At 37.0% G+C, this 14662-nt stretch overlaps 1 protein-coding gene across 3 annotated transcripts in view; it reads right to left on the bottom strand.

Annotated features, from left to right (window-relative positions):
- Nucleotides 1-14662, bottom strand: part of LOC136832167 (ELMO domain-containing protein 2) — a 34439-nt gene that overhangs the window by 14609 nt on the left and 5168 nt on the right. For all 3 annotated transcript variants that reach the window (XM_067092918.1, XM_067092917.1, XM_067092919.1), the window contains exons 2-4: nucleotides 12506-12651; nucleotides 7976-8132; nucleotides 6160-6325 (exon numbers count right to left, since the gene is read on the bottom strand). In XM_067092918.1, coding sequence (XP_066949019.1) covers nucleotides 6160-6325; nucleotides 7976-8132; nucleotides 12506-12647 — 465 coding nt within the window. In that variant the 5' untranslated portion in view covers nucleotides 12648-12651. The remainder of the gene's footprint in view (nucleotides 1-6159; nucleotides 6326-7975; nucleotides 8133-12505; nucleotides 12652-14662) is intronic.

The raw sequence follows: 14662 nt of genomic DNA, 5'->3' as shown, positions 1-14662 counted from the left end.
CAGCTGCATTTACAATATTTTCCTACTTCCACACAAAATAGAACACAATTATATAGACAAAAACCAATAATCATAGCAAAAGTATTTTACTAATGTCCTTAATACATCAATATAATAGTTTCTATCAAAAAAGAATAAAATTACACATAACACTGACTAAAATCTTTTAACACAGCACATTTTTCTCTCCTAAAACTACAGTATATCAGTATTTAATCAGACTTTTCATTTTCATGTCGCCTCTACAATCATCTTTAATAAATTCCAATATTGTCCCTTTCTTTGAATCACCAAGTCTTGAGCCATCATTTATCCTTACTGTCACACTGTCTATATAAAAATGCAACCAAGTCCTACAGGACACTACAAAGAACCTTTACTATAATCAAGGTACACTGCAGGCGAGACCCATACTAAAGTTGCCACCATCCACACTCCATAAATAAAACATGACAGATAATGCAAAAATCAGGAAGAATTCATAACTACAGTTCTCTTCTATTGAAACAGGAAACATTAAACTGAAAATGTGTTACTGTAAAGTAAAGAAAAGATAATACAAAAATAGGGTTCTAATATATTTATTCAGTAACAAGCAATTTCATATGTAAGACACTATGACCATGTTCATATCTGAACCTACAACCTGACTTAGCCATTATGTGCATGTAATTTTACAAATAAAAAAAATTCACAAAGTTTTTAATTTTGCAAATGAGTACAAATATGATATTCATCCATTACATATTTATGGAGCATAACTAAATTGATGGCATTTCTTAATTGGGATTGTTATTACAAACCAATTAATTACAAATAGTCTTATTCTGCTGCAGAATGCACCCAAGTACACCAACTCAAAAAGGTTTGAAGGAAGAGACCCCACTTCTTATGTGGCTGGCAGCTACTCATTCTTCTTTGTGTCTGGACATGCTGCACAGACTCCAAAAACCAAAATGGTACTTTCATGATTTTTGGGCTGACCATCTTCAGTCATTTTGTACTATCATCTTCCCCTAAAGTAATGCTCAGTGTTTAGTGTGAGTTACTTTCTTTATCTTCCATTGGGGGACACTTGTATTGTGAGAACTCCCCTCTTCCTTTTTAGTGCCCAGCAGTAAGTTTCAGTGACTTTCTGTAAAATTCAGTAATGTTCAGTAATTTTCATTTTATCATATAACTCTAAGTTTGGGGTTCTCTGAGTGTAATGCTTAACTCTTACTGATCAGTATGTTTACCCAATAATTGTGTAGTTCTTTGTTCATTTCAACATTGGTTGTCTTCATTTCTCCATTCTGCCCCAGCTATAATCATTCACTCTCTTTTATAGAGCCTAGTGTTCAGCTTGTACTCTAACTTACTTTTCACATCATACAGTATTCTGAATTAATCATGCCTCAGTGTACATAGACAGGCTCTTTATGTACGACACCAGTGGTCGCATGTGCTGTGTATAAGGACTGGTCTTTGCATCTGTAGTACTTGCATGTTCAGCAGCATGCCTGTAAGCAGTGTAACCCTGCTTTGGCTATGGGGAAGTTGTTGGACTCAGCTTCTTCCTGACAATCCAAAACCACAGCTGTCAAGTCTTGGGCATCTTTGGATGGGGTTCTCCCCCACTATGCCTCTCCATTGTCTCAATTCCTACAGTCTAGGAGAGCTGTTAATCAGCTCAGCGGTCTGGTTAAACTAAGGTATACTTAACTTACAGTCTACTCGCCCAATGATTTTCTCCCCAACAAATGGCTTTCTCACCTAATGTTCTTCAAGTCAACCTCGTCATCTGCAAATCTTGCAGTTTTAGGTGTCATGCCTCCCTTTCAACTCTTTCTTCCTGCAATGCTTCTGTCTTCATTGGACTTCCTTAGCTCAGCTGACAATGATGATCATGCAGTTCTTTGCTACTGTGGATTCTTCTATGAAGGAGCAGTGTGCTGCCACTCCAGCTGCTCTTTCTATAGTATGATCTTGCTGACAGACTCAGAACCTCCTCCTACATTTGAAACCCCATGAGTTTGACCCTTTCTGCTTTGACTTTTTCCAAGTATTCGAGTTCCTTCACACATAAACCTGATTTTGATTCCTGCCCTCTTCCTACATATGCAACTGTCCACCTTCTCCCGATCCTAAGTGTTTTTATGCCTGAATGTATTTATGTGCTCCAGTATACTTGTGTGTTTCTGTGTACACGTGTTAACACATACTCACTCAGACACGCACTCCTGAGTATCTGAGTGCTTCCAAGTACTAAACTGCTCCTGCATATTCAGCTTCTACTATATATACATATATGCTATTCCTCTTTCCTTGGTGGATGGTGTGCATTCAGAAATTCCTACTTACATGACTGACTGTGTACTTGCGACCATTTTGACATTTTCAGCCTTGGATTATCTGCCTGTCCCTGGGGATCTGGTAGTCCACATCTTCAGAAGCAATGTACACTTCAGTGACCTCAATGATGCCCGTCTCCATGGCTGCTCCCATCCCAGCTCAAATACTTTCTTGACAGCCTTCACATCAACTTTACCTGTAAAGTTGTCTTTACAGTCACCTTCTGTGGCTCCTCAAGTTTCCATAGCTCATATTTCTGCCCTTTTGTTATTGTAGGGTACTTTGTTTATAAGACTGCAAAGTGGACCTCTTTTGGCTCCTCCAGTGAGACCCTCCTTGCCCAAAAGTATCTTCAAACTGTGCCACAAAGCTTCTCTGCCTCTGTGCTAGAAGACTCTTAGTCTCTCAAGCCCACAATGGTTGCCATCTGAGCTTGCCAAGACCCTAGACGTGGTTCTCCCTGACACTCTGGACATGAATGCATCTCATGTTTTGCTACTCCAGGCAGCTTTGTTTTGTTTTACTACTACTGGCCTCTCTGGACTCTGTTCCCACTTTGCTGTCCTGTTCTCCAAACTACCAGACATATGACTCACATGACGAAGCCAAGGAAGATCTGCAAGCTTTCCAAGACACTTTCTTTATGGAGATTTTTGTAAGATTTGTAAGCCACTTCCTTTATGGAGATCCTCAACTGAGTCTGCAAAATCTTTGGCACTCCCCATCCGGCTAGACTTCTGCACACCATGACAGAAGCAAGGTATCATGCTCCAAGACCTTAAAACTTCTGCTGTGTAGGTTACTCAGTTACATACATAGGGATATTTTCCTTCACATGGTGGGTTAGTGGTCTGGCATAAGGTCCAGACATCAGCTCCCTCTCCCTTTAGACCTCACTTGGGTCACTAGATGGCTTCAGAAATGGTTGTGTGTGAGTGCTTCAGCAAAGAAAACTTGTCCCTTCTGAACAGGCAAAAGTTGGTGATGTTAGTTCCCTGATACCTAGTAATTCACCTTCAGTTGAGAATATGGATAAGGCTTATCAGCTTGTCTTCTCCCTACGTTGTGCCTCAGTGTTGAATGTTTGCTACATGTAATGCATCTTAGCAACATTATGATGAGAAAAAGAGACAATTTTGCATGGCCTTTCAGGCTTTCTTTCTACTGCAGAGCATTGCTTCCCGTGGGTTCCTAATCCTATGGCTCCTAATCTCTTCCCAGGAGACCTATTTCATGATCTGGGAGATAATCAACCTGTGGGTGTAAGCCTCATCATCCTTGTCTGTCCATTCCACTCCCCAATCCAAGGTGCCTTACTGACAGAGGACTCCCCCTAGCCAATGCCATTAATCCACCACACCACATAATCTGCAGCCCACATATACCCCTTAGAGGTCTCAACTGTTTTTTCCACATCAGCATTGCTCCTCAGATGCAAAGATAAGTAGAAGCCCCTAGGTAGGGGATCCCAACATACATGAAGTCCTGTTGTTCCTTTTGAGCTCCCCTCTTCTGGTCAGTGACCATCTCCAAACGTTTTGGAGGGCCTGGAACTCCATTGGCTCAGAAGTGTGAGAGAATTTCATAAGGTGGCCAAAGGGTGTTCATTGACTAGGGTCCCCACCTCCCTTTGTCTCGTTTCATTGTCTTCTACTCCTACAACTCCCATTCAGCCAAGAGGTGCAAGCTACAGAAGGGTGTCTTTGAGGTGATTCTTCCAATGTTGTAGGGCTTCTACAGTCAACTCTCACTTTTTTGGGGGAGACCAATTATACAACTCAGTCAACTCAACAAGTCTCTTTGATAGGCTCCCTCCCTTATGGAGAACCACGAAATCCATCCAGAGAATAGCTGCAAAGGGACTTTCTGCTTTGATAGACCTGAGTGATGCCTATTTCCACACCATAATTCCCCCACTCTCCAGGATGTATATGAGCTTCAACTGGTGGAGCTGTATGTTTCAGTTCCAGGCTCTTTATTTTGGACTGTGCATTTCCCCTAAGGCTTCATTAAGATTCTCACCACAATTGTCACCACTGCATCATCTTAGGTATGCAGATTCATCATTATCTCGACGATGGTTAATCCTGGCTTCTTCAAGGGAGGTGCTGAAAAGACACCTGCAGCCTCTGGATTTGTGTCATTCCCTGGGGATGCAAGTGGATGCTATCTCAGAGTTGGCCCATCTGTCAAGGCCAAGACTTGACAAGTGTTGCACACCTGTGTCCCTGGAAAAGTTGTTTCCTCATAACCACATCTCATTTAATCCCACCAGCTGCAGTTGGCCTCATATTAGAAGGCAGCCTAATGTCTTAATCTACTGAGATTCCAACCAAAGAGTCACTTCTTTGCAATCTTTGTTGTTGGAAGGACTGTTAGAATCTGCCAATATGTCCTAAGCTTCTGATTTTTCCTGATGCCTCATTCAGAGGCTGGGGTTCTCACCTGTTAGAGTTGTGGCTGAAGGGGGTCTGGCATGGGGAGGAGAGCTGCAAGAATACAAACTACCTCAAGCATTGAGCATTCCTCTTAGGGCTCCAAACATTTGAGACCATCTTGTTAGGTCGCTGCACTGGGGTCATGGCCACCACCACCAATGTGGAACTAAGGTAATGGTAACACAGAGTCACTACATCTTCAAACTTGAAGACTATCAAGCATAGTCTCAGAAAGAGTGGCTCTTCAGAGATCAATGTGGAAGTTGTCACCACCCCTTGAAGACATCTTACCACTGCCTGAACCCTTACAGGCCAGGCTAAAATATACAATAAGAATGCCACTAGAATGGGTAAAATTTAAGGTTGGCCAATGGGGAAAAAAAATAAATCAATGGAAAGAGGAAGATATGCAAATGCACATGGTATAAAAAAAATGCACAAAAATTTTCCATACCTTCCACAGGAAGTTTCAAGTAAAAATTTCCAAGCCGAGACACTCATCAAAATATGCTAATTTTAGGGGGTTATACATGTTCTTTCTAATATTTCTTATTTTATTTTCTAAAATTACAATTACAGCTCACATACTACCATAGCAGATAACTAAAATCAGTAATATTCCCTGAGTATATTTATATTAGAATATTTATGAGATGTACTGGGGTAGGGAGATGTAGTACCTCTTAGTGAGTTTTGAATGTTCTAATATTTTTTGTACTTTACTTTGCAAAATTACAATTACAGCTGACATGCTATCATAAAAGCTAAGAACTAAAGCCAAGAGCAATCGCCGAGTCTACTTATAGGCAAATATATACATGATGTACTGGGAAAGGGAGATTCAAGTAGTACATTCCCTCATGAAATCTCAAGTCACACTAACCTCCCTGCATCCTGATCTGAGGTGTGAGTGTTACCATACAGTCCTTTATGGCCCATTAAAGTGATAGGAATGTTTTAGTGCAAAATTCATGCAAATATTATGGCGTAAAATAACAGTAATCATAAGAGCTGAACAGGAGAGTTTCATATGTAATTACTGGGGATCAAAAGAGCTCTGCCGTCCATTAAGGGTAACCAAGGAAAGTGGTCTACATTCATGGCTTGGTGTGACAAATAGGGTTCTTGTCCCCTAAGGCCTCTAGTACCAAGATGCAATGACTTGTGTACCTGGGGACTGCATAGTATAATCCTTCAAATCTCTTAAGTTGGTGCACCCAGGGTATGTTGCACAGAATAAGGGTATTTGTGACTGTGTTTCTACAAAAATGTGTTTTATTTATTAAAAATCTCATATTTTTTCAGCCAACAATTGCTACATATAGCATAAAACTAATTAATGAAAGATAGTCATTTGGACAAAAGACAGTAATGGTTCTCATCTCACCTCTAAAGCATCTCCTGGCATAAGCAAAGCCCATAATCTTAAAAGCTTTTCCTCATGGCTGGGGTTTTCAGGATCATACGGTCTCTGACGAAGAACCTCTATTTCTGCTACCAGCTGTTTGTATCCCCATATTTGAGTCAGACACTCTCCTAATGTCTCTGTGAATCTAAGAAAACAAGCTCAAATCAGATTCTAATGACTAAAATGCATCAACACTTATAAATTCAGGAATTCTGCCGTCTTAGATATAAACTTAATTACAGTATGAAATACCTACAGTATATTGCTTTGACAAACAGCATGACAAGCATGGCCTACCCCATGAGAATTGAGAATTCTTACTCAGTGGTCGTACAGAAATAAACAGGAGAAAACAGAATCCAATGAAAAAAATTATCAGAATATACTGACCCACTTGATATTCACACTTAACACAAAATGCATACACACAAAAGGGAGAGGGGGAGGTCTGAGAACATCATCTACTATAAAACTGTTATACAATACATCTTTGTCTGATGATGAAAATACCTGAATTTGTGGCATGTGAAAGTAAGTAAACGTTAAACTGATACACTCAGAGAGTCTTTCAAAATGTCTGAAAACTTAGCATACTGCAGCCTTTCCTCTACTAACTACCATCCACGCACATGGCTAAAGAAAAGACTTAAAAATTTCAAAAATAAATAAAGATACAGAATCTGCACTGTTTTTTATATCAGACACAGAATAGCAACAATTTATCTCTCTTCTTCAAAAATTATTTTTACAACAAGAAGGAAGTAAGGAATCACATAAAAAATGTGAGAGACATTAAACTAAGATCTTAATGCAGAATTTCAATTCTATTTCTAGGTGGATATAAGCATGAGCATTCTTTGTTACCAATTACAGTTAATAAAAACATGCTAACAGGTTCCTCATAAAACGTCTGTGAATACAAATAAGGTTTTAAGAAGATTTGTGAATGTAGGAAAGGTCCATGTTTTTTTAATATAATACCCTGGTTTAGACAACAAACTAATCAGATACAAAATCCTATGCTAGGTTAGTTGAGGACTGAAGAATAGGGAATACTATTAAAGGCATGACAGTGAAAAAAATCTTTATAATATTACAGATTACATTAAGATATTTTTAAATGAAAATTAACTTTTTGAAGAATGAAAAGAATCTGGTATGGAAATTTCTAAATATGAACTCTTAAACACTGCTTTAGGCTACCTTAATTTTTGAATAATACTAATTTTTCCCCAAGGGCTCAACCTGGTCTCAGGAACCTAATCAAGTTGGTAAGTGATGACTAGATTCAGCCTCAAATTACTGGATATCAACTAATGAACTGAGTCTCATCCATACTAAGCCATTTTATTTGTTTTATTTTTTAAGAATCATATTCTAACATCACGCTAACACACAACACTACAGTACTATACATTTTTCTGGCTGATGTCAGACACTGTACAATTGCATGCAAAAAATCAATAAAACCAATAACATAAATTAGGCTTAAACGGCAGCTACATTTCTTAAAAGTAAAAAATCTTAAAAATGCAAAGTACCGTTCATGTGCCTTGCTCATCCTTTACTGGATAACAAGCCTAATAAAGATTGAAAGCAGCTTGCAATTTTGTAAAAATACATTAGGATAAATGCTGATTTGGGCCAATACAGTACAGCTCCCAGAGCAAGGTGTCAAGAGAGACATGATATCACAAAATCAAAGTCCAATAAAGATGATGATAGTCTATGCAACCCCATTAATGACCATGAAAAAATAATGTGTTATAATGGTTCACAGTTATCCAAAACTTACCTTCTGTGCACTTTTGTATTAATCCTCTTTATTCGAACAATTGCAAAAACCGCATAGTATATGAGGTCTGGCTTAAGTGTTCGCTCTTCACATTTGCTGTCAATGTATTTGACACATTTTTGAATTTCTGGAGTTCTACTGTGTTCCAAGGAAAATTCTGCAATTACAAAACAAAAATCACAGGAGGAAAATACGATATACTTTTCTAACTAATATAAACTTATACAGCTTGATTATGAGAAAAAATATGAAGATCAGAAAAAGATCAGAACTTTAAAATTCATAGTTTAACCTCAAAACTTTAACATTTGGGTTTCAACTTATGTCAACCTATGAAAAATATTAATTTTTCTAGTAAAAGTCTTATTTGGATAAAGATACCTTACTTCTTTGCACTAGTCAAGCGCAGTCAACATTCAACTAAAAAGAATGCTTGGATGACCCAGGTGGACTTTCTAGTTCACTTGTTCTTCATCAAGTGGAGAACTGTATTTGGGTTGAATCTTACCTACTGTTAATGAAAGCTAATTGCCATACTGAAAGAAGGGCAGTCAGTTAGTGCAGCTAGAAAATGGCTCAGCCAGGAGATCTTACTTTCTTATATGAAACCCAAAACATTCTTACCTGATTTGGGTTCCTTCCTGGACCATACTGCCACCAGCAAATGGAGCCCTTACAGGGAGTAAGGCTCTCAGATATCGCAAAGTTGGAGTAGCCTTACAGAGAAAGCTGCCTCTTCAGAAGGAGTGTTAATGGAGACCACTGTGCCTAGGTCCGACAAGCCCACCAAATAACGGTCCAAAGCTAAAAGCTGCCAACTCTTATGCTTTCAGGGAAGAAAGCAAAAAAGCACACACCATGGGGGACTTTACCTAACACAAATTCAGTTAAAACCTTAAATGACTCAAATATCAAAGTAACAACCTGCTCTAACTTATCCAGTCACTCTCCCTGAACCAAGGGGGGGAGCAGTGGACAGAGCTACAGCAGGGTTAACAGGAACAGAACTGATGGAGGAGAAGGGTGACGTGGGGAAGGAGGAGGGTTGGGAAAGAGAAGGAAGACGTCAGGTCCCCACGAGTGAAATAACTGGCTTATGTCCTGCTCTAATCAGTTGCCTTTTCAACCTATCCACTTCCTTTGCTTCCTGTTCCCTTTATTTCTTACTCTGGAGGTTAAGGTCACACTCCTGAACCGTACAACCAACACAAAGAGTGCCTATCTATTTCTGTCATTGCAGCAGAACCTAATATTTTTTATAGTTACTGCTTCCAGATGAGAACATTCCTATCCAGAAAAGAAAAATAGGTCACACTACCATGAAACTGCAACAGCCAAAATCCTGAATGCTCAACACAATCACCATGACAGCAAGATGAATTCTGATGAGAACTAATACATTCGAGACCTACCTGGTGGAGAAGAGGTGAACTAGACAGTCCATTCAAATCAGCCAAGAGCTCTTCTTTTGTTTGAATGCCAATCGCACCTGACAGCCACAAATTTGCAAGCCATCTTTAACAGCAGGTAAGATCCATCCCAAATAAAAAAATAAATAGTATAAAGAATTTCACAGGACACTAAAAATAAAACATTAAAAATAGAGGAGGTCAGAAAACACAATGAAAATTCTTTTGTCTAAAAATCACTTCTCTGTAAGGACTAAGTGAAGTACTTGGTACATAAGAACATAAAACAAAATTCACCCCAGTACTCCAAATTTGATCAGACTAAAGGTTACAAAGGCTTTCTCTACCATTATGTCCAATACACAGTACAACTCACTAATTATATAAATGACCACCAATTTCTCTGGACAACAAAAGTTTTGTTTTAAGTACCACATTTTAAACATGCCTTGTGAGATGGCACTATAGGTCAGCCACTCAATAGCCCAAAGGGCTCCTTCTCGATGAAAAGATTACTTTGATTAACTGACCTTATTTGCCTAAGAGACCATTCACATATATGCATTATTGGAATGTACATGTCCAGAGAATCATCTAACACAAAAAATAACCTGGAAATACATACTGGGAACCTAAATACAATTATAACTAACTTATCCAAATATACAAAGAACATCAATTAAGATCAAATTCATTACTGTACAGTACTTTGCAATCTTCCCTTTACAACTAACATAAGTCTGTAAATATTATAATCACCTACATGCAAAAACTTACAGTGGTTACAGAAGGCCTGAACTAGTCTGTGCAGCAGAAGCATGAACAATAGCATGAAAAATGAAGATTTTGAAAAGATGTTTCCATAAAATAATGATATTCATGGAAACACAGTGGGAGGATCACAGAGTACTACAAACGAAGGACTGATAGAATGTGGTATCAAGAGGCTGGAACAAAAGACTGAAGGTTTAGACATGTGATAAGAAGGGATGTGGAATGAACAGCAAGAGTAACAGATATGGAAGGCCCCAGATATCATGGAGAGACAGCAAGGATGAAGACCTAGATTTCATGGGCATACAAGCAGATGAGGCAGAAGACAGAGAAGAATGAAGATAACTAACCTCTCAAAGGGAAAAGCTACCGTAAAAACATTTAAGATAATGACTACAGTCAACTACATCACCTCTAATCAATACCTTCATCTCATTCAAGATCTATGTGCTGTATCATTATTTGAGAGTACCCACCAAAAATTAGGCTTAATTCTTAGCTTAGTCACTGTACAGTATACTTTATTTCTATTACTGTACTTCTAAACCAAAATTTATTTGGAAAAACTTGTTGAATTCATTGATCCAAGACAACTTTTAAAATTACTAATGAAAGTACTACATGTGGTACATTAAGCACTGATGTAGTCCACATATAGCAAATGAGCAAAAATTAAACTTTACAAACATGACCAATAATCCAAATGATACAAAAATTAAAAATCATACCATTCTTAAATTTTATAAGAATTCAGTATTCCCCTGATTATCCACATGCACTATCCACAAGCAACCACAGCCCCCAAAAATACATGTGGATGACATGAAGATTCATGAATCCTAACTCATCCAGACACAGAATCTACTTCAACTTAGGCAATCATGCATCATTGATGAAAACTTAGGCAAACAAGTAATGCAATATGTTTAACAATAAACACAGTTATATAAAACATTTCATTAAGGAACATTAACTTGTAATAGAAGAATCATGCCCAATGCAAGAGAGAGGTAATAAACAGATAGACATTAATACAACTGCTTACAGAAGTAGCTTACAACATATTTTGGATAGCATAAACATTTCATAAATGTTGTATGCAACAGAAAATAAATACCAATATTTCTTTAATAAGCCACACACACACACACACGAATTTGAATGAAATGTTTACAAGATTTTTATTGTGGAGTTACTAAAATGCACTACAAAATGGTAACTACTTGTTAAATATAAAATTATAAAATCAGCATATGTATAAGTACAAGGATCTATGCATGTACAGGTTCACATATGAATCATGCTGCTGTGCATCTGCTCATCTTCTCTTTCTCTTTCTGGGTTATTCTTTATAATAAAGATTTTTCAAGACTGGCCCGTATAAGCCATTTCAGCACGGCTCACAGGTGAGAGAGAGAGAGAGAGAGAGAGAGAGAGAGAGAGAGAGAGAGAGAGAGAGAGAGAGAGAGAGAGAGAGAGAGAGAGAATTTCCATTTTAAATTTTCATACATTTTATATAAATATGCATAGTTCTATTTTTATTTAATGTTGTTTATAAGCATATACAGTACTGCATACTGACAAAACTGGAAAAAGTTACAAATTTTCTGTTTTACATCTGTAGTACTTTATTACTACATCCAGAAATTTCTAATATCCACAAGGGGCTTGGATATCTTAATGTGGATAATCAAGGGAATACTGTATGAATGACCTCTCGTAATTAACAAAGACAAGATAAAGAACATTAAGAACAACTTAAGGTGACACACAAGCAATAAAGAACAAGAGTATTTGACAAAATAAAGATGTTACTCTTTATTAAGTATTCTGCCTTAATTATGACCATAAGCCAAAGCTGATGTGACAGGCAGCAAATCTTAATCTCCTTGCTAATATATGAACAGCATTTGGGGAACAATGGCCAGAGATTTCCTTGAAGGATGTCTGTCATAATGCTGCTTGGTAAAAAAAAAAAAAAAAAAGTTAAACTGTCATAAACTATGAAAATCCAGAGGTAGGCTACACATGGTGATAATGTATTTTGTTCCATTTCCACATAAATCCTGCTTAGCAAGGACAACTCAGTCTCAGATACTTGGGGATGGGGGGATGGGACAAATACATGAAACTATCTTGTAACAAGGTAACACACACTCAAGTGTTCTACAAGCCTGAGAACTGTACTCTGACAATGATTTTTCCTAGATCATTATAATTCAGTTAGTGTGGTTTACAGGCTGAAAAAAAAGAAGTTGCTTATCCTGTAGGCATCAAATGCACTGGCATAAGTCTTATTGTTTTTCAAATACTTTAAAAACTATGCTAACAGTAAAATAAAACATACCAACGCCTGCAGTCCTTTGAGTCCCTCTATATTCACCATAACATATTCTTTGGAGTTCGCATAATCTTGTTGTGCGTCTCAAAATCCATTTAATTAAAGGACGCATCCACCAGTAGAGGGTGTTCATTATCACCCCAAACATTCCTCTGTAAAGAAAAAACATGACAATTAAACATATGTTGGCAACAAATGAAGAGTGCGGAAATGGTTCATACCCTTTTAAATCCATAACCACTATGCTTTCCCTTGTATGGTGCATCAAATAAGATCAACAGGTTTGAATACGCTCAACTATCTAGACTTGCAAGGATGACAAAATTTCATCCAAAAGCCTTACAGGACCTTTGCAACAGGATAAAGAAAGGACTATCATTGATTCTGACAATGGCTTAATTTCATAACCTAAGAGCTAATGCATCAAACCTCTGGTGATTTCATTACATTAAGACAAACCAATCATGAAGCTTTAAAAATTTAAGTGCTATCATTTCTTAATTTATTTTGTCTTAAATTCTTGAAATGCTTGCACATTCATAATTTTCTTTCCTATTGCACTGCCATTTCCAGTTTACAGAATTACTATACAGTATAAACTTGAATATATTTGAAAAATTCTCTATTTTGATTAAATTTGGTGTTTTAAGAGAAAAGTTACTTAGAATGAAAGATGGGGATGATTCATCTATAAGTTGTAAGCTCAGAAATGTTGAATGTATGCCAGAATTTTTGGATACTGACAGTGATACAAGTCTGGTAGAAAACTTTACTGTTTTGCTAAAAAAAAAAAATAGATCTAATGATATAGCTAAAAAAAAACCTCACCCCAGGGGAAGGTCAATCAGATTAAATTAAGTCAGTTCATTCACTAACTATCTTACTAGTGTTGCTAATCATCTTTCTTTTCCAAAATGTTTTGCTCTTTCTCAAGTAAACTTGCCTCTCATTCTAATTTGAAATTTTGTACAGTTCACAAAGCCTAAGTCTAGCAGCACAGCAGTAAGATTTTAAGTAACTGTATTTTTATACCTATATATTGCTTAAACTTTAATTTTTTAATGCAGGTATATAATTTTACAACCAGATTGTATCACACATAAACTGATATTTTGATTACAAGCAAGGAAAAGAAACAAAAAATATTTCCATTTTAAGGTGGGAGGTAGCTATCTGTGGGTTTAAAAAGAAGAGACCAATAAGAAGAAATTTGCAACTAAGATGAAAAGCTTATAATATCCATTTGGGACCCCACACATACTATCTTCTCTTCTTCATTCCCACTGCTATCCCTAAGCTTCAGGGTTGGTTGCCTTAATGCATCTTCTCCAACTATTTCTGTCCAAAGCAGGGTGTATCAATTTCTGTTTAGCATTAAACCTAAACATAATATTGTTGCCTTATCACAATGCCTTCAATTTACACATTTGAAACATGGTTATGCACATTTTCAAGTGTAAAACTAAGTGAAATAAATATATCAGAAAGCTACAGATCACCAACTGGGGCACTTTAAGAAAAAAAGGGTAATTCTGCCACTGGTAGCGCCATGCCTCTGGAACTTTTACACAAAAGCATATGAGACAAGAAGCAAAAAAACACCCAGTAACAAAAGCGTGACATCAAGTAATGGGTGTTAAAATGTCTGTGGGACTTGTGTATATAATAATTTATTTAATGTTTCTGCAATAAATCAGGTATCCTTCATTTTCAAAATGACTCCTATAATAAAGATATCTTTGGTGGAAATTAAAAAGTATCATTCTTAGACTAAAATTATAAGATCTCTGACATAACTATGCAACCCTATGATCCTTACATTGTCCTAGTCTTACAAGCCTAGTTTCTTACTTTCAAATGACTTGTTACTTTTGTATTAAATTTTGTTTACCTGGACATTTGCAACAACTAAATAATTACCTACAGGATGTTAAAATTATCCAGTAAGGTAACCAATAGGTACCCACCAGTCCAATATGTAGGAATAGGGCATTTAAAAATGTTTGCACAGAGTGTGATGGCACTTTAATTTTCAATCTTTGTCTAAGATTGATCCTTAACCATTATTTTATATGTATATAGGTTTCTAAGTTTTGTTCCCATTATTGAACAAATAACCAAAAGAAAAAAGACGGCAAGGTAAAAAAAAACACCATTTCTTAT

This window comes from Macrobrachium rosenbergii, chromosome 49 (assembly GCF_040412425.1).
Source record: "Macrobrachium rosenbergii isolate ZJJX-2024 chromosome 49, ASM4041242v1, whole genome shotgun sequence".
NCBI classification, from domain to species: Eukaryota; Metazoa; Arthropoda; class Malacostraca; order Decapoda; family Palaemonidae; genus Macrobrachium; species Macrobrachium rosenbergii.
The sequence above is the reverse complement of the archived record's forward strand: the minus strand, read 5'-3'. Positions and strand labels throughout refer to the sequence as shown.